The 23,831-nt window shown below is 47.3% G+C and overlaps 2 protein-coding genes across 5 annotated transcripts; both read right to left on the reverse strand.

Annotated features, from left to right (window-relative positions):
* Positions 1–254: 254 nt before the first annotated feature.
* Positions 255–13,293, reverse strand: LOC118700307 (haloacid dehalogenase-like hydrolase domain-containing 5). The gene is given in 10 exon segments (XM_054516069.1): positions 255–2,133; positions 2,135–2,307; positions 2,623–2,747; positions 5,632–5,820; positions 6,892–7,066; positions 7,972–8,005; positions 9,218–9,311; positions 10,009–10,121; positions 10,777–10,986; positions 13,180–13,293. Coding segments are annotated over 10 exon segments (1,317 nt in total). The 3' UTR covers positions 255–2,043.
* A 2,438-nt stretch (positions 13,294–15,731) lies between these two features.
* Positions 15,732–22,673, reverse strand: ISY1 (ISY1 splicing factor homolog). 4 transcript variants are annotated; one of them, XM_036404730.2, is made up of 11 exons: positions 22,590–22,673; positions 21,896–21,918; positions 21,186–21,237; positions 20,374–20,439; positions 19,904–19,946; positions 19,624–19,736; positions 19,324–19,441; positions 18,526–18,648; positions 18,229–18,332; positions 16,730–16,816; positions 15,732–16,453 (listed from the first exon to the last, which is right to left on the reverse strand). In XM_036404730.2, the coding sequence occupies exons 1-11, from the start codon at positions 22,590–22,592 to the stop codon at positions 16,346–16,348; spliced, it is 840 nt and encodes a 279-aa protein (XP_036260623.1). In that variant the 5' UTR covers positions 22,593–22,673; the 3' UTR covers positions 15,732–16,345. The 4 variants fall into 4 exon arrangements, with proteins under 4 accessions (XP_036260623.1, XP_036260624.1, XP_054372069.1 ...); XM_036404731.1 differs by lacking the exon at positions 22,590–22,673 and adding an exon at positions 22,114–22,149; XM_054516094.1 differs by lacking the exon at positions 22,590–22,673 and adding an exon at positions 22,072–22,104.
* Between the last annotated feature and the right edge of the window lie 1,158 nt (positions 22,674–23,831).

Genomic DNA, 23,831 nt, shown 5'->3' on the forward strand with positions numbered 1-23,831 from the left:
CTTTTTGAGGGTCTGCCACTCACCAGGCTGGAGCTCATCCATGGAGCTGGAGAATCTGGAATCCTTGAAGGGTTTTAGATTTTACTGGTGATGTGACACAGAAAAAGGGACTGTCCTCCTTTTCTACAAACACATTTTATGTTAATGTTTCCATGAGGGATGAGATTTAAGAGGTCCATATGCAGTTCCTTCATGAACCTTTTCATGAAGGTTCATCCACATTGTAGAGAAAAAAAGGAGAAACACACAGAACCTTTTCTGTTCTTCAGCAACTTCCAACGTTTTTATTCCTTGCTTCACCAATTCTGGTAAGGTTAGAGAGTTTTGCAACATGCTTTAGTACTGAAACAATGTGACTTTAAACCATCCTGACCTTACAGAATTACAGTCTTTACTTAGATTTGGTGTTCTTTGCAAATACTTGGTATATGACAGGAAAGTGCTAAAGGAACAGGTCGATATCTGTTCACTGTACCAATAAAAAGGCAAGAATGTGCTGCTGTAAATACTTTTCCAGTGAAGAAGCAGGAAATGAACTGTTCAGGGCAGTGTCCTCACACTGCATGCAGTGAGACACTGAAAGCTACTCAGGAAACACTGCAAGAGATGAATCAACAATGCTGGCAGTGCAGGGGGATCACAGTGCTCTGCAAACAGAGGGAACACACCACAAAACCTGACTGCACAGCAGCCCTGGGCTCCCAGAGCTGCTGCTGGGGGAAGGAGCAGGGAAGGATTTGGCCAGGAATTCATTCTGACAGCCCTGCAGGAATGAACACCCAGGCTGTGTTTGTACAATTTCTGATTTGAAAAAAAAAACAAAACTAAAAAAAACCCAGTCTTAAAACCTGACTAGTCCCTAATGTGGATTGATCTCTGTGTGTAAGTTGACTTTGGTTTAAAACAATTAATTGGGTTATGTTTTCCAAGCTTATGTGTTATAACAAATAACACAGAAATATTTTCAAAGGCATCTTTGGGATGAAAACTTTGGAATTATTTTACAAAAATAACAAAAAATAAATTACTCTTTCTTTTTAAACAGCTATAAAATCCATGAACCAAACAACATATAACATTGACATGAGATGAAATATATTACACTAAAGGGCAGTTAATTACCACAGTGGTATGAGGCTTCAAGTAAATTAGGAGGCACTTTTTGGCTGAGCAGTAGTCACTGATTCAGTGTAAAGTCCCAACTCACAGAAACACATGAAACAAAACTGCTAAATCTTTCTAAGGTTGAGAAGAGAAGAGAAGAGAAGAGAAGAGAAGAGAAGAGAAGAGAAGAGAAGAGAAGAGAAGAGAAGAGAAGAGAAGAGAAGAGAAGAGAAGAAAAAGAAAGTGCTTATAGAAAGGCAAAGAGCAAAAAGGCCACAGAGGGCACCCAGGTCTGCTGCTTCCCTTCCTGGACTGTGGAGTTCCAACACAATTAAGGCTTCACACAGCAGAGAGGAGCAATAAAACTCCAGGGACGTGGGAGAACAGACATAAGGAAAGGCAGCAGCAGGTCAGATGAGAGCAGGTTCAAAGTGGAACAGATTGAACTCCACTCTGATTGAAGGGAGCATTCAGTACTTGCAGAATTCCAGGCATTAATACTTGTGCTCTGTACAGCCCACGTGGAATGGACTGAGTGACCCCAGCACCACAATCTGGTATCCTCAAGATCCTCAAAACTAAATCTTCCAGCAAACAAAAGGAGGTGCTGTTGTGGAGGATTTAAGTACCAGTACATGAATAAGTTACTATGAAATATTGCTATTAAAGTCCCTAACATAACAAAGAGGAAGACAGTAAAGGGTAACTTCAGCCATAAATTACATATTTAGAAGCACTATAAAAAGCATTATTGATATTTAATATAATTACACACACATGTACCTACATGTACTACTGATAACCATACCTAATAGAAGATTGTATTGATTCAGAGGTTAAAAAATTTAGAAGGCAGCACTTTGTGGCACTCCTGCAAAGCACAGTGTGTTTGGGCAAGAAAAGCACAGCACTGAGTGGTCCTTAAGAAATCCTGTCACCTCAACGAGGTGCAAAGTTCTCCAGCTGGAAGACCAGGTCTACAGCAGCATCCACGTCGGGCACAATGTGGTCTGGCTCCACCAAGGCAGGGGTCGAAGCTGAAATCCCGGTGCCCGTGGAACACGTTCTCAGCCACGCTGTCCCTGCTGGGCAGGGCCACCTCGCTCTGGGGGTCGTACACGCCGGTGCAGACCAGCACAGACCTGCAGTGGGCAGCAGCTGCAGGTGCCAGCTCCGTGTGCCAGCTGCGGCCGGGGGCTGTGCCTGCAGGGGCCGGCTCCGTGTGCCAGCTGAGGCCGGGGGCTGTGCCTGCAGGGCCCGGCTCCGTGTGCCAGCTGAGGCCGGGGGCTGTGCCTGCAGGGGCCGGCTCCGTGTGCCAGCTGAGGCCGGGGGCTGTGCCTGCAGGGGCCGGCTCCGTGTGCCAGCTGAGGCCGGGGGCTGTGCCTGCAGGGGCCGGCTCCGTGTGCCAGCTGAGGCCGGGGGCTGTGCCTGCAGGGGCCGGCTCCGTGTGCCAGCTGAGGCCGGGGGCTGTGCCTGCAGGGGCCGGCTCCGTGTGCCAGCTGAGGCCAGGCTGGAGGCGCTGGGGGAGCCGGGACGGGGCTGTGCCTGCAGCAGCCTGGGCCTGCAGGCGGGCTCGGGGGCAGCGGGCCTGCAGGTAGCGGTTGTACAGGTTGGCTCCGTACACATCCGTCATCACATTGTCCCTGCAAAGCACAAACTCAGTCAGCACCTCAGCTGCAGCTGCCAAAGGCATTGTTACATTTCATCATTTTGAAATAGAGATTGTTGCATTGCACTCAATAGTTTATTTAGTTGTTGTTTTGCACTGGGTGATTGGAAACTCGTACTGAGTATGGTATGTCACGTGGATTGTTATTTCCCCTCGCCATGACATGGTCTCTCCCTCATGCACCCTTCTGCTCTATCCCCTTGTAGTCTGCCCCCCTGGTCTCCCCTCACTCCTTCTCCATGGTACCCCATTGATGTGGGCTCTTCCCCTGCCCCCATTCTCTCGGGTATAAAAGGCCCCTGCAAGAAGGCAACGCCCTCTTTTCCACCTGGGAGGTCACCAGAGTCTGAGGTGTCCCTTCCCAGGCCAATGAACGGGACACTGGTCCCCATGTGGAGAAGAGTTTCTCATCTTTTGCTTTGTCCACGTGAGACCGTGCGGGCCAGGGTCCATAGCCAGCCAGAGTGGGCTCAAACAACAGCCCAAGAGACACAGATTCTTACAAGAGATTTTTGGAGTTCACCTTAGTAGTAATATGAATTAAGCATTTTAATTTTAGCTTGTAGAATTATGTGCTGAATTTTGACCTTTTACTTAAGAAACCTCTGCCATGATACAAAGGGCATAGGAAAATGCAAATTTCTGAAGCGTCTTGCATCAAGAACAATACCAGGAGAAGACCAAGGGATGCAAGAAACCCAGATAAAGGGACTCCTCTGTCTCCAAGCTGATTAAGGCCAACAGACATACTCAGATAAGCACCAAGGTGTAGGGGGATACAGGATGGGTAAATGAAGGTGATATAGAATGTAATCTTATCCCCTAAAGAGTTGCAGCTGAACCAATTACTAAAGATTAGGAGCAGGCCTGATGTTAACAGACCACAGCTGTAGGCAATCAGAAGAGTGCTATAAAAGAGTGGATTGGTGGGAACTGGAGTCAGTTGGCTGCTGTGAGGATGAGGAAGAGGCAGTGCCTGGAGGAGCTGCCTACAGAAACATCAAGGAGGTGCAAAACTCTGGCAATATGGAACCCTTGCAATGTAATGACAGTAGAGCTCGTGCACTATAATGACAACACCAAGGGACCAAAGCACACACGTAAAGGAGAAAGGTTCAGAAGTTCAGTCATGAGGAAGACCACAATCTTTGGCCTCAGAGATCACTGAGAGACCCCCGTGTGACCACCACAAGGCATGCCCAGAAGGACGTGGATCTGATTACCATGCGAGGCGAGGACAGGCAGGGCCAGGGGTTGAATATGCATGGCAAGGTTGTGCAATGTAATGAATGTGGAACATCTTCCAGAATAAAGATGTGGGTCAGAGAGAGGCTCAGGGCACAAGTTTTCATGAGAGCTGTCTCGCTTGTGCCGGGTGCTGACAATACATACCCACTTCACAACTACATCAGACTGTGGAGTCTATTTATTCTGAGTATTGCCTCAATTTCATCTAACAGTTTATTGTATACTTTACACCACTTTGTGTGGAATCAGGCAGACAGGGAGAAGTCCAACCCCTCAGCTATTTTATTGCACTGTTTTCATGAAGCATGACAGGATAAAAATGAATCACTCTCCATACTGGGGCAAGGGGAGAGAAAATCAAGGTATGAGCAGCCCATGAATGAGCTTATTATATTGCCAAACATCTTGGAGATTCTGAAACAGTCTTTAATACAATGCAGCTTTATCTTCTTCTCTGAAAAGGATTCTATGATGTGGCAGCACATGCAGCAGCATATGACCAACCTAAATGACCTCAGAGATAAAGTCTAGGTCTGCAGTCTCTAACTGTCCTTTGCTCAAAGGCAGTTGGTGTTACACCACTAAACCTAACAGAATAAACACCCAGGCAAACCCTTTGTGTTAGATTCACACAGCCTATTTCAGAAAAAAAACTAAATAAAAAATCAGGAGAAATCTTAGTTGCATATAAAACACCTTTTGTGCTTCTGCAGAAATTACATGTAAAAAGAGCAAAGCATCATTAATCTTTAAGATTAGAAATGTCATGAAAGATATACCATAGCACCAAGAAAGTTAGATGGTCTTAATGGTAGGAGAAACAAGCTGGTAAGAGTTTTGTGTGTTTTCCTTGGCTGGCATTTACACTGTGAGTAATTTCCCAGTGTATTTGTCTGGCTCAGCACACCTGACCCCACAGCACAGAGGGTTTGGGGTTTCCTGCTCTACCTGTGGGGCTCAGCACAGAGAGTTTGGGGTTTCCTGCTGTACCTGTGGGGCTCAACACAGCTTACCCCACAGCACAGAGAGTTTGGGATTTCCTGCCGTGCCTCTGGGGCTCAGCACAGCTCACCCCACAGCACAGAGGGTTTGGGATTTCCTGCTGTACCACTGGGGCTCAGCACAGAGAGTTTGGGGTTTCCTGCTGTACCACTGGGGCTCAGCACAGAGAGTTTGGGGTTTCCTACTGTACCTGTGGGGCTCAGCACAGAGGGTTTGGGATTTCCTGCTGTACCTGTGGGGCTCAGCACAGAGGGTTTGGGATTTCCTGCTGTACCTGTGGGGCTCAGCACAGAGAGTTTGGGGTTTCCTGCTGTACATGTGGGGCTCAGCACAGAGAGTTTGGGGTTTCCTACTGTACCTGTGGGGCTCAGCACAGAGAGTTTGGGGTTTCCTACTGTACCTGTGGGGCTCAGCACAGAGGGTTTGGGATTTCCTGCTGTACCACTGGGGCTCAGCACAGAGAGTTTGGGGTTTCCTGCTGTACATGTGGGGCTCAGCACAGAGAGTTTGGGGTTTCCTACTGTATCTGTGGGGCTCAGCACAGCTCACCCCACAGCACAGAGGGTTTGGGATTTCCTGCTGTGCCTCTGGGGCTCAGCAGACCTTACCCCACAGCATAGAGGGTTTGGATGGGCTGCTCCCAGCTCCTCTGCAGGGCCTGGGCCCGGATCAGGTGCTCTGCATACTGGTATGTCAGCCTGCTGGGTTTGCCCATCAGCGCCTCGTACTTCAGGTCTTTGCCAGTGATCTTCTTGTAAATGTTTTCCAAACAAACCATGAATGTTCCATGTCCAAACCTACAGAGATGTAAAACCAAACCATGAACGTTCTGTGTCCAAACCTACAGAGATATAAAACCAAACCATGAATGTTCCATGCCCAAACCTACACAGGTATAATACCAAATCAAATTACATTAAGCACAGATTTAAAACATCAAACTAGGCTTTTTTTATTTCATTATTTTTTAGGAATAAATTGTGTCCTGCAACTACCAAATTCTGCTCAGCATGCAACATTTCTGCAGCTGGTTCACTGAAAATTAAGTGCTGATTAACTGAACAACTGACACCACAACAAACCCACATTACTGGGATGGCACAACCATCTATCTAATTTTAAAATTGCTCACTGGAGGTATCCTGGCTGCCTTACTGCAGGCTGAAGCCATCACACAGATATCTTTTCCAGTGTGTTAATTAGAGATGGCCTCTGCTTCCAAAGACATATCTGAACAGATCTTTGACCCAGGACTGAGGCAGCAACCAAGTCACAGTAAGAAGTTTCTATTTCAAATTACAGACTGAGGGGAAGGGAGGGGAAACAAACCTATTAAAGAAGTACTTCTATTAAAGCCAAATCAAACAAAACCACTCTAAGAGGTCCTGGCACCTTGTTCTGTGTGTTCTGCTTGTTTTTCCTTGTGTTCCCTAAAGAGCTCACTGCATTGTCCTCAGCTCAGAACCACTCACTGCTTTCACCCAGCGGGGTCAGCTCTTTACCCTACCAGGAAAAGAGAAATACCAAAGAGGGACCTAATGAAATGAAACAATGGCCTTGATAATTTTTTCATTTTTGCCTTTGAACCGAGGCTCTGAGGCCCTCAGGAAAAAAACTCTCTTTCTCCATTGTTCTGGGACTGAGGAAACAAAAGGTTTAGAGCTTAAAAGCAGCTTTTCTCTTGAGAAGTGATTTCCTGGATGCAATAATGCAGCCAGCAAACAGGCAGCATTAGCTGAAAGTGCATTAGAGATGTTGCATTCCAAGCCAAGCCATCAAGCATTCTGTGTTCAAGTGCTGACTCTGAATCCTGCTGGAAAAACGAGGAAGCCCCAGATGAATCCCAATGACATGAATAAAGCACTTACCTTGGGGACTGTGCCTCAGCCACCCACATCAGGTCCATGTTGCAGGCCAGCACAGGAATGTGAGGGTAGTTTTCCTGCCCATAGGGATTGCCAGGATAGCCACTGGTCAGCAGAACATCAATTATCAGCTGCAGGCTGGTTTCCCATCTCACTGGCTCCCCAAACAGCACCACAGCTGGGAGAAGCACAGGCACAGAACAGTCATGGAATTGTTATCAGAGCACTGAGGCCTAAAACTTGGCCTCAAGAGACTGAACAAGTCATTTAAAATAACCAGGAACTGATCAAACAGTCACATTAATTTAGGGGCTTAATATATCACATGCCCATCCAATCACAGAAACTCAGAAGTAACAAGACCCCACTGCAAAATCTACAGGTTTAGGAATTTTATTTTATAGGTGAAGTTTCTCCAGAAATTACAATATTAACTTCTAAATTGTATTTCTAAATCTCCCATAACTTTTGAGTTCCCTGTTTACATGCAGTATTTAAATACAACACCAGAGATGTTGATTTGTTCACCTCAGGGCACAATTTGGATGTTGTTTTTAAAAATTGCTTTGGTCTCCAGCAATAACCTGACATGGATATTTTTAAATCCTAAGGTCCAATTTCTACTTTCTTGTAGTTCAGATGAGATGAGAGTGAACACAAGACCCTTCTCATACTACAGCTGATCCGGACTACTTGTAAGAACAAGATTAATTATTTCTGAATAATGAACATCAGTTCATTATGAAAGGAGAGCAACAATAGTCTGTTAAAGGCAGATGAAGAGGAAAGGAGACCTCAAATACCCTTCAAACTTCAAAACCCAGTGGCTGAAAGCTGCACACATTAAAAAACAGCTTTACAACACATGATGCTTTCAAATGAATGACAGATGTCATTAACAAGGAAATTTTAGGATTGTCTCAGACAAATTTTCAAAGTGCCCAACTATCTAAAAAATAATTTCTTATAATAAAATAAAATAAAATAAAATAAAATAAATAAAATAAAATAAAATAAAATAAAATAAAATAAAGATATTTCATTTATTAATGGATAGATGCAAGTTAAATAAAGATAACTGACCCTCAATCTTGGGAAGCTCCACAGCAGACGGGGACTGCAATGAGAAAAAAGGGAAAGTTTTCTACAAGATGAAACACCTGTTTTTAACAGAATAAATTCCAGCTCAGCTCCCACAGCTGTCTCCTGCCACTCCAAGAGGAAATGCACTCTACATTGGTATATTCCTGACATCAGTTCACTCACTCATCACTTGTGTTTCCTCTCTGAAGTGACAGCTCTGGCACAGGGACAGCAGTGACTGTGCTCTACCTGCACCTGCCTCCTGCTTCTCCTCAGCTGCCTCTGGAGTTTTTTAACTCCAGTTGTTAAAACTACTTGTGTTGTGATTTCAGTTGTTTAAATTACTTGTTTAATTAGTTGTTTTAACTACTTGTGTAGAAAAGTATGGATGTTTATTTTTCCACAGGAGTAAGAGGCTTCCAGCAGTACCAAGACATTTGAAAAACAGTTTTTGAGATGTTTTTCTTTAACACTTCTAATAAAGAATGCACTGTATAACATGTAATATATTTGCTAAACAATTAAGAGCCTGACTTCATTATTTACTCTGTGTGGTGACAAACACTTTAACAGGCTCTTGACCTTCCATCCCCATGGGTGAGGAGCCCAGCAAAAGGTGCCACAGCTGAGCTGTGATTCTGTGAGCCACAGAGAATGTGTTTATTACAAGTGAGGAAATCCACTCTGTAGGCTGGCCCTGAGCATGTACAGCACACCCAGCTATTCACTTCTGCTTTAATTCTGGACAATCCAACTGGAACCACTGTAGCCACTGCTGCCATTTAAATAGCGCTGTAAACAGCAAAGGGAGTCCTTTGAGGGAAAATTATTTTCTTCAAAGCATTCATTTGCAATCAAAGCAGCCTTGTGGGTTAGAAACAATAGCAACACAATCATATATTCAGGGAAAAGCTTATGTTATCTTCCACACCTTCTGAGGAAGCTAATCAGCTTTCCAAGGCAGATTTTGCATTAGGTTTCTGTATTAGATTGTGAGTTTTCCCACAACAGCAGGCTATAAAATAAAAGGCTGAGTTAAAGAATTACTACTGAGAGAAAAGAGTTGTTCTTGAGAAAAAGAGTTGTTCTTGAGAATGTTGTAATAAAACAAATAAGGAAGCAGAAGAGCAAAGTCAAAATACAATGTAAGAACAGCAGCAGTTGCTTGGTAGTTAAATATTGATCCCTGTTATAGGATGTCATGCAAGGAGCAAACAGAGAGGTTTGAAACACAAATCTCACTCACCAGGACATTGGGTCTTCTGTCATGGTCAACTGCATCGAGCAGAGGGCGTTTCTCCCTCAGAGTGTCTATGGTGATGGGCTGGCAGAAGCCAAGGCTGGGGCAACCAGCTAAGGACACACAGCTGCTCACAGGGAAAGGTTTTCTGACTGCTCATTCCACCTTAACCATTTAAAGGTATTCAACTGACAAATTGGTTCGCAATGAAAGCAACATCAAAGACAGAATTTCCTTCTGTGAGACAAAAAGATGATCTGATAAATGAGAGACCAAAGTTCTCCTGTTTTGTTTTCAGTCCTCTCATCTACTTCCCTCTTAGCCAAGCCTAATGAACTTTGAATTTAGAAATGCATTTCTAAGAGACAATACCTTCAATACCTTTTTCTCAGGTATGTACTTCAAATAGAGCTTATGCTTAGAAGTTGTATATACATTTTTACAACTTATTATTCACACCAACTTCAATGAAAATCCCACTGCAGGAAGAAGTGCAGAAGGGACTTAATGGAAGCCTGAGCAAAGTTTATGCAAAAGTTAAGGTTATTAAGTTACAGTTTGAGATTTTGATACTACCATGATATCAATATTATTCAAGTCCTTTGGGCACTTGGTATAAAACCACATTAAAACATAAATTTGGCACCATACTAGGAACTATCATTACTATTTATTACTGCATTTGTAGGGTTGAAATATTTGATTTTCACTTCATCCAGAGGCTCCCCTGAACCTGATTAAGGAAAACACTTTGGCAGAAAGTTGTTGGCTTTTTTAAACTCTTTTTTTAAAGATACTCTTGAGCAATATCAAGAAGGGGTCCTTGTCCAGATACCAGGACACATTTTTTATGATAACGCTTGAACATCCGCAGGGGACTGTGGGACATCATCACTTGATCTTGGGAAATCTGTTTGGGATTTAAAAACAAAAGGACTCTGTTGTATTCCAGAGAAGTTGTTTATACATAGATTCAATTAACAGATGTGACAGATTCCAGGAATTACATAACAATCAGCATTTTCTCCTTTCACAAATGATGTATTGATAATATGCCAGAAAAAAATACCTTACTGACAAGTTATCACACATCCATCCCCCTTTCAGCTTCCAGCTCAATTCAACATGAACAAACCTTTCTGTCCTGGTTTTATAAAATCACCAAATTCATTTGGAAGCAAACAGGGAAGGACAATCAGAACTGGTTCCAGTTGTGGGCCCTTTGCTAAACTGTAGCTGTGATTTAATTGTACCAGATTACCACCTTCTTTTAGCTTATATATCCCCACCCCTTCAACAGGACAGGTAGTAACCAGTAAGACTATTATTCTGGAAAGATACTCCTGTGAATCACTACCTACCATCTTTCCAAAGAAATACCTTTAGCTTTACTATTGGAAAAACCAGTGCCTTTACCAGTTAGTTTTGGACAGCACTTTTTACTTTCAGCAAAGCAGGTCAGGGGGCTTAAGGGAAAAGCAGCCCTGATGAAGTGAGCAGCATTTAATGGAAGATAACACATCTGACACATCCAACATGCAGTAAATGGCATTGAGGTGACTCACTGGAACCCCCAGCAGGTGGGACAGCTGCTCAGCCTTCTTCTGGCGCAGGCAGTTCCCAGCGTTGGTGACAAAGACCACGGGCACCAGGAACTGTCCCTGAGGGTTGACCAGCTTGCCAAAGGCTGCTCTGGCAGCAGGAATGGGGGTCCTGCCTCGCACCAGCACCCCATCAATGTCAAACAGGAATCCAAAGGATGGCAGCACGCCGGGCTGGGAGGGATGAAATCAGAGGGTACATTGGTTATGCATGTCCTTACACATATTTAATAGAGTTTACAGCAGCTACAGCCCCCTGAGAACAGGCACCTCCAGTGACAGCAGGGGAGCCATAACCCTGCACATCTTATTGCTAAAAACATGTTGACACAAGCAGCACCACTACTCCCTCTGCCTTATGCATACAGACTCATGAGAGCTGTTTTGCCTTAGAAATATTTCCAGATTATTTCAGAGGATAGGGAAAAATTAACTTAAACTGATGCCAAGAGGTACAAAATACATGCTGCTGTGCCAGTGAGTCACACTTCAATGGCTTAACCCCCACAGAATACTAACAAAATATGCAAAAGTAAATTTTTCAGCAGTAGGCAGGTCTTGGACACAAGTATTGTACTTGGCTGCTCCCTTACAAGGTGTTTGTAGTAAAACTGTTCTGTTCCACAAGAGTTTGATTACAGCCAACAGCCTGCTGTGCTCCTACACATGGCTTCAGTCCCAGTTTCACACAGGGCAGGCTAATTGGCAAAGTCAGCACCTCCTTACACCAAGGTGCTGCTCGAGTTACTAAAATGCATCTCCTTGCCTGCCTTTGGGGCGGTGAGGAGCTGGACTTGGTGAGCTCCGGCAAGGAGAGTGAGCAAGGATGAGCTGGGGGATGAGGGCAAGGAGCAGAGCCAGAGAGAGGAGTGTGAGCAATGAAACTGTTACTGGATCAGGCTGGAACAGCACGGAACAAAACCTATCATCTAAAACTCATCTCTCTCCCGAGCCTAAAGCAGGAACCAGGGACCTCGGGATTTATGGCCAGTGATGAAAAGGGAGGGGTTAAGGGCCAGGGCTGAGCGCGATGGGGGAACAGGCACAGAAAGGACTGCAGCCATGGGAGCTGGGACAGCCTTGGCTAACAGGCACAGAAAGGACTGCAGCCATGGGAGCTGGGACAGCCTTGGCTAACAGGCACAGAAAGGACTGCAGCCATGGGAGCTGGGACAGCCTTGGCGAACAGGCACAGAAAGGACTGCAATGATGGAGCTGGGACAGCCCTTGCTAACAGGCACAGAAAGGACTGCAATGATGGAGCTGGGACAGCCCTTGCTAACAGGCACAGACAGGACTGCAATGATGGGAGCTGGGACAGCCCTTGCTGCCCGGGCTGGCTCAGGGCACGCACCCGCAGCCGCTGTGTCTCCTGTGCAGGAGGAGAAGGGCACTTTGCCTACTCGAGCAGCACTTTGTTGCACATCAGTTATTCACACACCACGTTTTTCCTGCAGTGGGCACAGCCCAGGGACAGGCACCGCTGGGAATGGGGTGCAGCTCAAACAACAGCGGGAATCTGCCCCCCCAGGCAGCCCGGGTTAATAACGGCAACACCGTAAATAAATCGCATTCCCATTCATTTAAATTAGGCTGGGGTTTTGTCTTTACATGCAAGAACTCCCCCCGAAACCTTGTCCTCTCTCCTCTGTACAATCATCACCCTTTTAAGAACAAAACCCCCGAAGTCCTTGTCTCCACATGGCCTGCACCCGTTTCAGGAAAGCTAGATCAGAAATAACCCAACTGCTGCAGAGATGCTGCTAAAGGCTCGCTAATAAAAACAAAGTCTTCCCAGGCTTTGTGAATGGGTACCTGAAACTGCTGAAACTACAGTGGCATTGGAATAATTTTGTAGCAGATGCGATCCTTTACGTTAATTTTGCGACATATAAATAGCAGATGTATAGATAACAGATTACAATGGGAATTTCACAGTGAGTAACACGAGCAGGAAGAAAAAGAAAGGGGGGAAAAGCAATAAGGTAAGAACTGAAGATATATATATGATAGATATCATGACAGATAGAGGTAATGAAGTCGGCAGCTTTGTTTCCCTTTTGACCCCAAAAGAAATTGTTGGTGGCAGGAGCGCTGTGCCGCGCTGCACAACCAAAGGGACAGAGCCGGCAGTGGTCGGAAGGAGTTTCCCTGGTTCTCTCTGTAAGCCCAGAGCACACGCAGCCCCGGGACAGGAGTTGCGGCCGGCAATGCCCGGGAAATCCGTCCCGGCGTGCCGGGGAAGCGAGGATGCCCCCGGGCATCCCCGGGCACGGCGAGTGGCCCGGCTGCGCTCCGCCGCGCCCCGCGCCCGTTTCGCTTTCGCTGCGCCCCGGCCCGCCCGCCCCGGGCCCCGGCCCCGCTCACCGCGCTGTGCCCGCTCCGCCCGGCCGAGGGGCCGCGCATCCCGCGGGGCGCCGGGAGCCGCGGCGAGCGGGCGGCCCCGAGCAGGGCGCGGAGCGGCGGCAGCGCCCGGCGCATGGCGAGCGGAGTGCGGGGCCGGCAGCCGCCCCGCCCGGCCCGCGTCACTCACGGGGCAGCGTCACCCGCGTCACGGGCCGGCGTCAGCCCGGGCAGCGGAGCAGCGCCCTGCGACACCGCCGCGCCCGGCGAGGGCTCCGCGCCCGCACAGCCCCCGGGGCTCGGCCCCTCCGGCGCACCGCGGCTGGCGGCACTGCCCAGAGCAGTCAGCACAGCAGCCCGACCCAGAGATAACTGCTGTTCGATTCAGCAACAGAGGAACCATTCTGTCTGAGTCTGCCTGGCCAAGGGATGAAGGGACTGGAGCATCTCTCTTCAAGGAAAGGCTGAGGGAGCTGGGCATGAGAGGGAAGCCAAGAGGATGGAGCAGGATCTGCTTGGTGGTGCCAACCATTTGGACACGGGAAATGGGCAGGAACCGATGTCCAGGAAGAACTTCTTCCCTGTGCAGTGACTGAGCACTGGAACATTGTCCAGAGAGGGTGTGGACTTGTCTCACTGGAGCTACCCCAGAAGTGTCTGGACAAATCCTGTGCCCTGTGCTCTGGGATGGCCCTGCTGGAGCAGGGAGTTTGGAGCAGATGCCCCACAGTGGTCCCTTCCAGACTGACCCATTCTGTGATTAATTTTCTAGGAAAAAGCCTAACATGCACAAACACCACAGTCCCTCAGCTCTGCACCCCTGCAGCTAAACTTGAAAGTGAGACAAGCAGCACAAAATGTCATTAGTTAATGGATCCTCTGCAAAGCTGTCTCTGTTTATCTTGCTCATCTGCTAATGCAGATTAGGTAAATCCACTTATTTCCAAGTGCTGCCAACAAATATTCCTCAGCACCCCTGTGACTGCGAGGAGAAACTGATCCTTCAGGGACTGCACTGCACTCACCAGGACACAGAACAAGGAAGGTGCCTTCCATCTGCAGCACTGACGTGGCTGGCATTAAATGAAACACACAAATGCATTTCTAAGAGACGAAAGCAGACCCAAACCGATGCAGCAGACACAACAATTAGAGAGTTTATGCCCTTGCTCAAGCCAGGATAACACACAGGGCAGAACTCTGAGCACACATGTAAGAATACATCAAGTACCTGTTTTCTAAGCTGGATGTGCTCAGGGCTGAGGCATTCCAGAGGTGGAATGAGCCATAAGCCTGGCACAGCTGCACTCAGAGCTGAGCCTGCCCACTGCTCCATTCTCCAGGACAAACAGGAGCCATTTCCTGGCTGTGACCACAGCAGCTTCCCCGCCCTGGCTCCACCAGCAATTCCACACCCTGGCAGGACACAGGATTTTGCTATAGGCCACTCTGGGAAATAATTACTGTGCAATTTGTTCCCTCAAATGCAGCCAAGAGCACTCAGCTCAAAAATGCTCCACACTCAGAGCTACAGAGAGAGGATCTGGCACAGCAGGGCCAGGCAGCAGCCAGTCTGCCTTGCAGTTACACACAGCAGCTCTGTGTGTTTATTCCTTTTCTATGTTGGCTGGCAGAGATCAGCCCTGTCTATAAACCTGCCTTTTACATCATGATGTTGGTCACACTCCTTTGAACATTAATGTAATTACAATCCTGTTGCTTTTTTTCCCATTCTTTCCATGTATTCTTCTTTTGTATTTCTGTTATCATCACTCTGTCCCTGATCTGCTTTTACCCTTGTGTGTTCTTTTATCTTACAAATTCATACAGTGACAGAAGGATCTACCATTGGTATCACCAAGCCCTCAGACTGTTCAGGTCATAAGAATCAGCTGGTTTTTCCCCTGCTTAAATCTAGTTTGGTTATCTCCAGTCTACACTTAAGCAAATCTACAACAAATTATCATAAGCCATAAGACATTGTTTGCTGCTTTCTTACAAAGCAGAGAAAGCTGCACTGCAGCCAGGAAGAGAGAAGAATGTGTTTGTGATGTTAGTTGTCTGCTTGCTACCAATAATTGAGCTTTTGATTTATTCTGGGGTTGGTTTTTTTTAGTTTTAATTTGGCAGCTATGCTTTCCACTTTTTCAATTCCTTTTTTTTTTTTTTTGTCTGATCACTTCATCAAGTAACACAAAGCTTGTCTCTATAATTTAGAGCTTTAATTGTTCTGGAGTGGATTATTCACAATAGATTGCAATAGATAAATCCTGAGAGCATTCAGAAATGCTGAACAGTCCTAGACCTGGCTGTTCAATACTCTGTTCCTTAGACAGAAATCCTGCAGGGCTGCAGATGTCCACCTTCAAATGCCATTCATTCAGACCTGTACAACAGCATTAGTCATCCATAAGACTTTGACCAGGCTCTACCTTGCCTCCTGTCCCGGGATTCACAAGCCAAGAGCAGTAGGGGATGCAGAGCTTCAATCCCTACAGGGATGGCTGTCTATGATCCCAATCTTTGGCTACCACTAGGGAATCATCACAATCCTTTGAGCTAGAATAAAACAGACATCAGGTTGTAAATAAGTTTTAATAAAAAATATTTGAACAAAGTATTGCAAAGTTTTTTACAGTAGCTGCTGGAATATCCAGCATTTAAGCAATTCATCTGGGCACAGTTACAAACCACAAAAAAGGTAACAGGTTTTAGACATTGCAGGTGTTTTAGAAAGCATTAAATCTGCTCCAAGGTCACTCCTAAGATCTGCCTTCAAGGCCCCTCTAGACAGGTTCCAGGTTATTCTGGCAAATGAAGCAAGTGTAATAGTGTGAGTTACTTCTCAGCTCAACAATACCCAGCATGAGAAGAAGTGCACACTTACAGAGCAGACAGGATGGCAGGAACACCATGGGTTTTCTTCCAGGATTTAGGAGCTCACTGGTGTGGTTCTATCTGTAGGAGGCCCCACAGCACAGACCCTGTCCCAAACTGCCAGTACTGAAGGCAGCTGTTAGATGCACAGACGAGTTCACCAAGGTTTGACCCTTTCCAGCACACCACGCTGTAATTCCAGCAGCCTGCTCCACATCCAAAGGAACTTGCAGAGCTAAAACCCACTGCTACCAGAACTCAGGAGCCTGCTGCTTTCAGAGGGATTCCCCACAGAGCAGGACACTGTGCACTGCTACAATCCCAGCAGTGTCTTTGCCTCCTCGCTCTGGGCCAGGAGGGTTTCACTGGCGTACTTCTGGAGCAGCTCCATCTTCTTTCTTCGTACAAGAGCTTCCTCAATCTGCAGAGATAAAAACAGGGGGGATTCAGCTGAGATGCTGAGTCCTCAGATACTCAGCTATACCACAACACCTCCCAATTTATGGAATACTTAGGAAAGTTTTGGAAATTCATAGGTCAAAAGGGTTATAGCATTTGCAAGGGGATTAAACAGCTGCAGAGTCAAGTCACAGACATCACAAATTTAGGGCCCTTTCACTGATGACCTGATGTAAATTAAGATGTGTCTTGCAAAAGCCAGTGTGCATCTCTGCAGCTGAGTGCTGTTCTGCCTTACCTCCTGTTGAGTTGGCACTGGAACATGTGCAATAAATTTCTGTTGGCCGTCTTCACCTTCTCTCTCCTTGCCACCTTCCTCATCAGACTGAAAAGTGAAAAAATCACATCAAGGTTATTTTCTATAGAGGTCATAAAAACCCTTTTTCACTTGCTTTGCCAGAAGAAACAACACAAGATCAACACTACAACACAGGAATGAGTGAAGAGGACCCAGCACCAAAAGAACACAAGGATCACATGCACACCCTGCTCCTGGACATTTTCAGCACTACTGCTTCCATTTCTCATATGGCCTTTGCTCTGCTGTGGCATGGCCACAGATGTAAAGCTGCATTTCCTCCCCTTCCATAACTCTGGGTGCCACAGCAGAGCTGTGAACAGAAGAGGAGCCAGCTAAGCAGCAAGTGCTATAAAAATATGGGTACCACTTCCCTGTACAGCTCTGTACTGCTCTGGTCCCACACCCAACAGCTGGGCTCACGAACCACGGGATTATACAAATAAAACAGGGTACTGGAGGAGCCACCAGATCCACCTGATGGATTGTCACAGACACATTGCATGAAAAATCATTTCCTTAGGATTTTTCCTCCTGAGAAGCTGAGAGGCCTCAGGAACAGAATGTAACCAATGGTTATCTGCTGCTGTGGAATGCAACAGGTGCATCTGGGATCTGGCTCATGTGGTTGTTTCTAATTAATGGCCAATCACAGTCAGCTGGCTCGGACTCTCTGAGACACAAACCTTTCTTATCATTCTTTCTTTTGCTATTCTTAGCCAGCCTTCTGATGAAATCCTTTCTTCTATTCTTTTAGTATAGTTTTAATGTAATATATATCATAAAATAATAAATCAGCCTTCTGAAACATGGAGTCAGATCCTCGTCTCTTCCCTCATCCTGGGACCCCTGTGAACACCATCACAATGGATTCCTCCTTTTTATTCTTGTGCTTAACCCACCTAGATACAGACTGAGAAATGAGACCTTGTTTCCAGTACCCTTCTCCAGATCTCACTGGGAGCAGATCTCATGTCAGAAGAAACAGCCATGTCACAGCAGTGACAGCAGCACCAGCAAAGCCCTGCTGCATCATGATCCAAGGGCAAACAAGGCCCTGCAGCCCTTGGGTTTTCACACAGTGGCAGTGTGACATTCTCCTGTCCCCAAAGCTGCTTGTGCTGTTACTGAGGCAGGTTGTGCTCAGGAGCCAGACTGAGCAGTGTTACCAACACACCAAGGACAATAACAGTGCCACTGAGATCACAGCAAGGTGTTTCTCACTGCAGTGAAAGGTCTGTCCTCACCTGCCAGCCCCCAGCACTCCCTAAGCTTGGGCCAAGAGCACTCCCCTGCTACTGATTCTGACTAAACTGTGTGGTGGCCAGGTGGGGAGAGGGCCAGCACAGCAGCAGACAGGTCCTTGGCAGAGTAATGCCATGTCCAAGAAGGAAGCACAGAAGTCACATGAAAAGTCACAGCACCTGAGCCACCCCTACCTCTTCCTCATGGACAGCATAGATGTTTTCTTCCTCCTCCTCCTCGCCTCTTGCAAGTCGTGCTTCTCTCTCCATCTTCCATTTTTCCACTGCTTCTGCTATAACTGGGGAGCAAAGGAAAATGGCAAGTGTGGCTGAGAGCCAGTCAGAGCAGCATGGTCTTATTGCCAGAGCTCTTCCAATGGACTCAAACCCTTTGCCTAAATCCTCTGCATCAGAAAAAAAAGGTGCCTTCAGTTCAGAGTGCATCAGCAGCCCTTGCTGGGCTGCTCTGTGCAGGTTTGGAATCTCACATACCTTTCTTCTCATGCTCCTGCTCCAGGGGCTCCAGAATCCCATCATCCTCATCCCTGTAGCCATAGTACTCAGCATCAATGTCCTTCATAAGCTCAGCCCGAGTCTTCCGTGGGGGTGGCAGGGCTGCAGGAACACCACTGTCACCCACCAGGCCACCTCCATCGCCTGCTCAGTGTCTCCAGGTGTGCCCAAGCTCACAGCACCACAGCTGCCTCGTGCCAGCCAACACCCAGCACCATGGAGCTGCTGCCAGCACTGGGAGCACTGGTGTCACCCTGTGGCCTGCACAAAGCAGTTCCAGTACATGACCCAATGGTTCCCCCACACCCTGGAGTATTTCCCATAATTTGTCTCTGCCTCACTTTCAGGCCCAAGCAATTGCACTCATTTCATGACAAGTTTCATCCCCTTACCTCCAGTTTTTCATTATGAAAACTCATTCCTGCTTCAAAAATTATGCTCAACCCAACTTTCCCTTCTTCTAGTCCTGAACTCTGAGTACCACTTACAACTTCTCACTGAAGTTTGCCTCTTATGCTGAAAGTTTCTATAGGACATCAGTCCTTACCATGTGGAATTCCCAGTAGGAACCAGTCTACTCCTTACTACATTTCCTGAATTGCAAACAGCCCAAGGTGCTCTAGCATTTAGTTATTTATGTGTGCTCATTGTTTCACTGAGCTGGCCTAAGACATTCAGAAATGCTGTTACCAGCACTCCCCACAAACTACAACAGCATTTTACTCAAGACATTCTACTGCACAGATTCATGTCTGGGAGGAGCTGCTCTTTACTTACGTTCCTTTTCAAAAAGTTCTCTTACTCCTGGCAAATCCTTTGCAGCCCCAAAGTATTTGTAGCCTCTGTTTCCTGGGACCTCTTTCCCTTCATGATCTAACATTTTTGGGCCAATCCTCTGGAAAATAAACAGAGTTCATAGTTTAAAACTTTCTTCTAACACAGCCAAACATTTCAGGGGCTAAATTAAAATAACACTGGCCAAGCCATCCATGGCTAACTAAATGTTACATATTTTTCTCAGCAGTCACTTCACTTGTGAGCAGAACCACCATGCAGTACAAGACATTCCACACTTACAGCATAATCTGGACCTCCCAGCTCCTTTATTCTGTATTCCCAGTGTCCTTTCTCCCTCAGGAGTTTGTTTATTTCATCGTTCAGGTCCCGAATTCTGAATTCACCCAATCCAGCTGTTAGAGAGGAAAAAATCCAAAAAATTAGGAAGCTCAGAGAAATACCAGAGGAATTTCAGAATTTATTGCAATGGAAACAGTAGAGTTTACATGAAATGGGATTTTTACTGGAACTGCTTATGACTGGATATTCAAAAAATAAAACATAGTTAGAAAAATCTTACCATTTTGGATCTGTGCCACTTTCTTGGAAATCTCCCCAATGATCTAGTCAAATAAGAACACAGAAATTAATTTCTCAATCAGTGGAGGGAACAAAGAAGAGCAAGATTGTTTGAGAAGTGCATGGCAATAGGGCAAGAAGCAATAAAACACAAGTTGAAACTGGAGAAATTCTGATTAAATTCAAGGGGAAAGAAATCTTTAGGAAGATAATCAAACACTGGAACAGCAGCTCCAAAAACCTGGAATCTAAATCCCTGGAGATTTAAAGACTCAGCAGGACCTGGCCTTGCAGCAACCTGATGTGGTAGGAGCTACTCTTAACACTGAGCTGTACAATCTTAGAAAATGTTCTGTGATTTAACTGTCAGGGCACTGCAAGTGTGGAAAACCCCTTGTAAGCAGGCTGTCTAAGCAGGAAATGTAAAGTTCTACTTCCTACAGAATTAGAAAATGCACAGGCTGGCATTACCTGTCTCCTCCATTTCTCAGCTTTGGGCAGCTCATTGCACTCTGAGGCAAGGAAAGGCCTTCGCTCCTGTTGACAGAACAGCACACACATGGGATTCAGCTGAGCTCTGACACAGCACTTCACACAGGCTCTACTGCTCCATTAATGCCAAATCATGCTACCAAGCTCCAGGGCCTTCTGCTGCCATCGAGTTGTAGTAAGTGAAGAACAGTAATGATTTACAGCCCTGACAAATTAAACTATCACAGACTACAAACACCTACTTAGATCCACTTTATCCAAACCAAAATCTCTCACCCCATAATCCTTTCCAATACAACAAATGTTATATTCAGGACAGTTTCACCATTTTCAGCACACACCACATTCTTAAGGTTAAGCTTTTCTCAATGCTACTCCTAAACAATGTAATTTTTTCCAGTTTATACAGAGTACCTTCTTCCCAACCTTCTTCACATTCCATTGGCTTGCTTATACAAACTGATGCATCATCTTGCTTCTAGGGTTTTGTGAGCAGTTATTTTGTCCCTTCCCCACAGTTCTACCTTTTATTAAAAGGCTCTACCTTTTTACTAAAATCTCCACCTTTTATTAAAAGGTATTAAACCCCTTTTCTCTGCAAAATACGCAATACGAAACAGAAAAGTAAAAAAAGTTTGGAGAAACTTTAGTGGAGAATTTTCCTGCCTGTGTGAGTGTGAAATACAGTCAGCTGAAATATTTTCCTTCTAACTAGAGTCAAGCACAGAATACCTGGGCTCTGAACAAGGCCTGCCTTGAGCTACCAAACCTCCAGAGCTTTTACACCTCACCTTGACTTTTCCTTCCTCCAGCTGAGCTTGCCGAAACCTTGCCAAGGCCGTCCTAAAGAGAAGAAAGCAGATTTACTTTCACAAATCCACATTCCAACAGGAACAAGCTTTGCTCTGGATGTTTATTATGGACTCAATTACAGTCTGTAAAAAACAAAGGCCTGAACACATTCACTGAGCACCTCCAGCTCTTCCAGCTAATGACTTCTCAACACCCAAAATCCTCAGTGGTTCATTTCTCAAGTAAAGCAATGCTGACTGATTCCTCCTATCTGGCCTGGCATCTCTGTTGCCAAAATGGGAACTGCCTAAAACCACAAGGGTACCCTTTACAGCACATTTCAGTGTACTCATCCCCCAGCCTGCAAGAGGACAAGTACATTACTACAGGGTCTCTCCTATACAGAACCACCCAGCACAGCTACAGGAGCTGCACAGCACCAGGTACATGTGTGTGCAGGTGTCCTCCAACTCCCACTGCCTCTGGGCCAGCACACGCACAACTAAGAACCCAAAAATATCATTAAACTGTTGGTGCTTTGAAAGAGGCTGAACAGCGAGTTCTATGGGCCAGCCAGTCACAGATGTGTGTTCTGTGGGCCAGCAGGCACAGGTGTGTGAGATCGGGTACAGTCGGGGCCAGCAGCCACGGATGTGTGAGACCAGCTCTGAGCTGAGCCGGGGCTCGGAGGTGTCCGTGCCGCACTCACATGGCCTTCTCCGCGTTGCGAGCCTGCAAGACACAAACAGAGCGGCCTCAGGCACCCCTGTCCCTGCCCTGCTCCTCCAGCGCTCCCAGCCTTTGGCTGTTCCCCTCCGAGCCCCTCACCGGGCAGTGGCACCAGGGGACAACAAGTGCCGAGTGGCCCCTCAGCCCTGCGGTCACCATGGTCCCGCCGTGCCCTCAGCCCCTCAGCCCTGCAGTCACCATGGTCCCGCCGTGCCCTCAGCCCCTCGGTCCCGCACTCACCATGGTCCCGCCGTGCCCTCAGCCCCGCACTCCCCATGGTCCCGCCGTGCCCTCAGCCCCGCACTCCCCATGGTCCCGCCATGCCCTCAGCCCCGCACTCCCCATGATCCTGCCGTGCCCTCAGCCCCTCAGCCCCGCACTCACCACGGTCCCGCCGTGCCCTCAGCCCCTCAGTCCCGCACTCCCCATGGTCCCGCCGTGCCCTCAGCCCCCCACTCACCATGGTTCCGCCGTGCCCTCAGCCCCTCAGTCCCAGCCCCGCACTCACCATGGTCCCGCCGTGCCCTCAGCCCCTCAGCCCCGCACTCCCCATGGTCCCGCCGTGCCCTCAGCCCCTCAGCCCCGCACTCCCCATGGTCCCGCCGTGCCCTCAGGCCCGCACTCCCCATGGTTCCGCCGTGCCCTCAGCCCCTCAGTCCCAGCCCCGCACTCACCATGGTCCCGCCTTGCCCTCAGCCCCTCGGTCCCGCCGAACGCGCCGTGCACGCAGCAGCTCCAAGCCCCGGAACTGAACCCGGCCCCGCTCCCCAGTGCGCCTGCGCGCCCCGCTCGCGCAGGATCGGGTGACCCCACTTGGCGCATGCGCGCTGCCGGGGGTGGCCAGGGAGGGCCGGGTGCGGGGGGACCTTGGGGACACCGCAGTGCCACCCCTGCCACGGCACCGACACCTCCCACTGCTGCCCCGGGCTGCTCCCAGTCCCGTCCCGCCTGCCCTGGGACACTGCCAGGGATCCTGGGGCAGCCACAGCTGCTCTGGGCACCCTGTGCCAGAGCCTGCTCACCCTCACATGCAGAGAAGCTCCTTCCAATACTTGATGTAAATTTCCCCTTTCCCATTTGGACCCATTGTCCTTTGTCTGGTCCCAACAGTCCTTCTCTATAACCAGTTCATGAGTCTGCCATAAGGAATGAGGAGATGCCTCAGTAGCAGTGAAAAAGATCAACATGAAATACATGGAATTGATTTTTCCCATGTCCCACAATGTATGAAATCACCACTTGCTTGTCCAGCTCCTGTTCACTTGGGAAAACTGACTATGAACAGCAGCACCAATGTCCTCACAGAAAGATGACCAAGGAAGAGACATCTCCTTTTGAAGTAATTTTCTTCTTCTGGAACTTACAGCCCAGTTTGTGTTCCTCAGCTTTTAAATCTTGTTTTGTTTGTATAAAAGTATAGATTTTTTTAGAGGAAAACATCACTTTGTAGTTGGCATTGAAGTCCCAAAGACTTCCATGTCTTTGTAATCAGAGAGGTCCAAACTTTACTGCTATTTAACTAAGACAATTGTGTGCAAAGACTCAATTTGTCCAAGCCTAGCAGGCTGAACCACCATGTGCTATCTGCACTACCCCAGGAGAACCCAGACATTTCACTGCTGCTTCCAAAATTACCAGGAACGCTACCCTGACAGTAACTGTAATGATAAGAGTGCCAGGGCCAATTCAGCTGTCTCCAGCACAGCTGCAGATGCCAGTCTGGCACTTCTCCTGCAGGGAGAGACACCACAGCCCCCTTCTCACTGCTACAGCCCCCACAGCCTTTGGGACTGGACAGGAAAACCTTTAGTGACAATTCAAATGTGAGTCCAGCACCCCATCCCTGCCCCTAACTGCAGATTGCAGGGAGCTGCCAGAGCTGGAGCACAGGCAGCAGCTCAGGCACTCCGGGCAAA

Source organism: Molothrus ater, chromosome 11 (assembly GCF_012460135.2).
Source record: "Molothrus ater isolate BHLD 08-10-18 breed brown headed cowbird chromosome 11, BPBGC_Mater_1.1, whole genome shotgun sequence".
In the NCBI taxonomy this organism is placed as follows: domain Eukaryota; kingdom Metazoa; phylum Chordata; class Aves; order Passeriformes; family Icteridae; genus Molothrus; species Molothrus ater.

Excerpts from the sequence above, each read along its gene's own strand:
- ISY1 (XM_036404730.2), bottom strand. Across the intron at positions 18,649-19,323 it reads AGAACTTTTTGAAAAGGAAC|CCCTGCCACCCCCACGGAAG; the intron begins GTAAGTAAAGAG and ends GTGTTCCTGCAG. Across the intron at positions 18,333-18,525 it reads GCAGGAGCATGAGAAGAAAG|TTATAGCAGAAGCAGTGGAA; the intron begins GTATGTGAGATT and ends TTTGCTCCCCAG.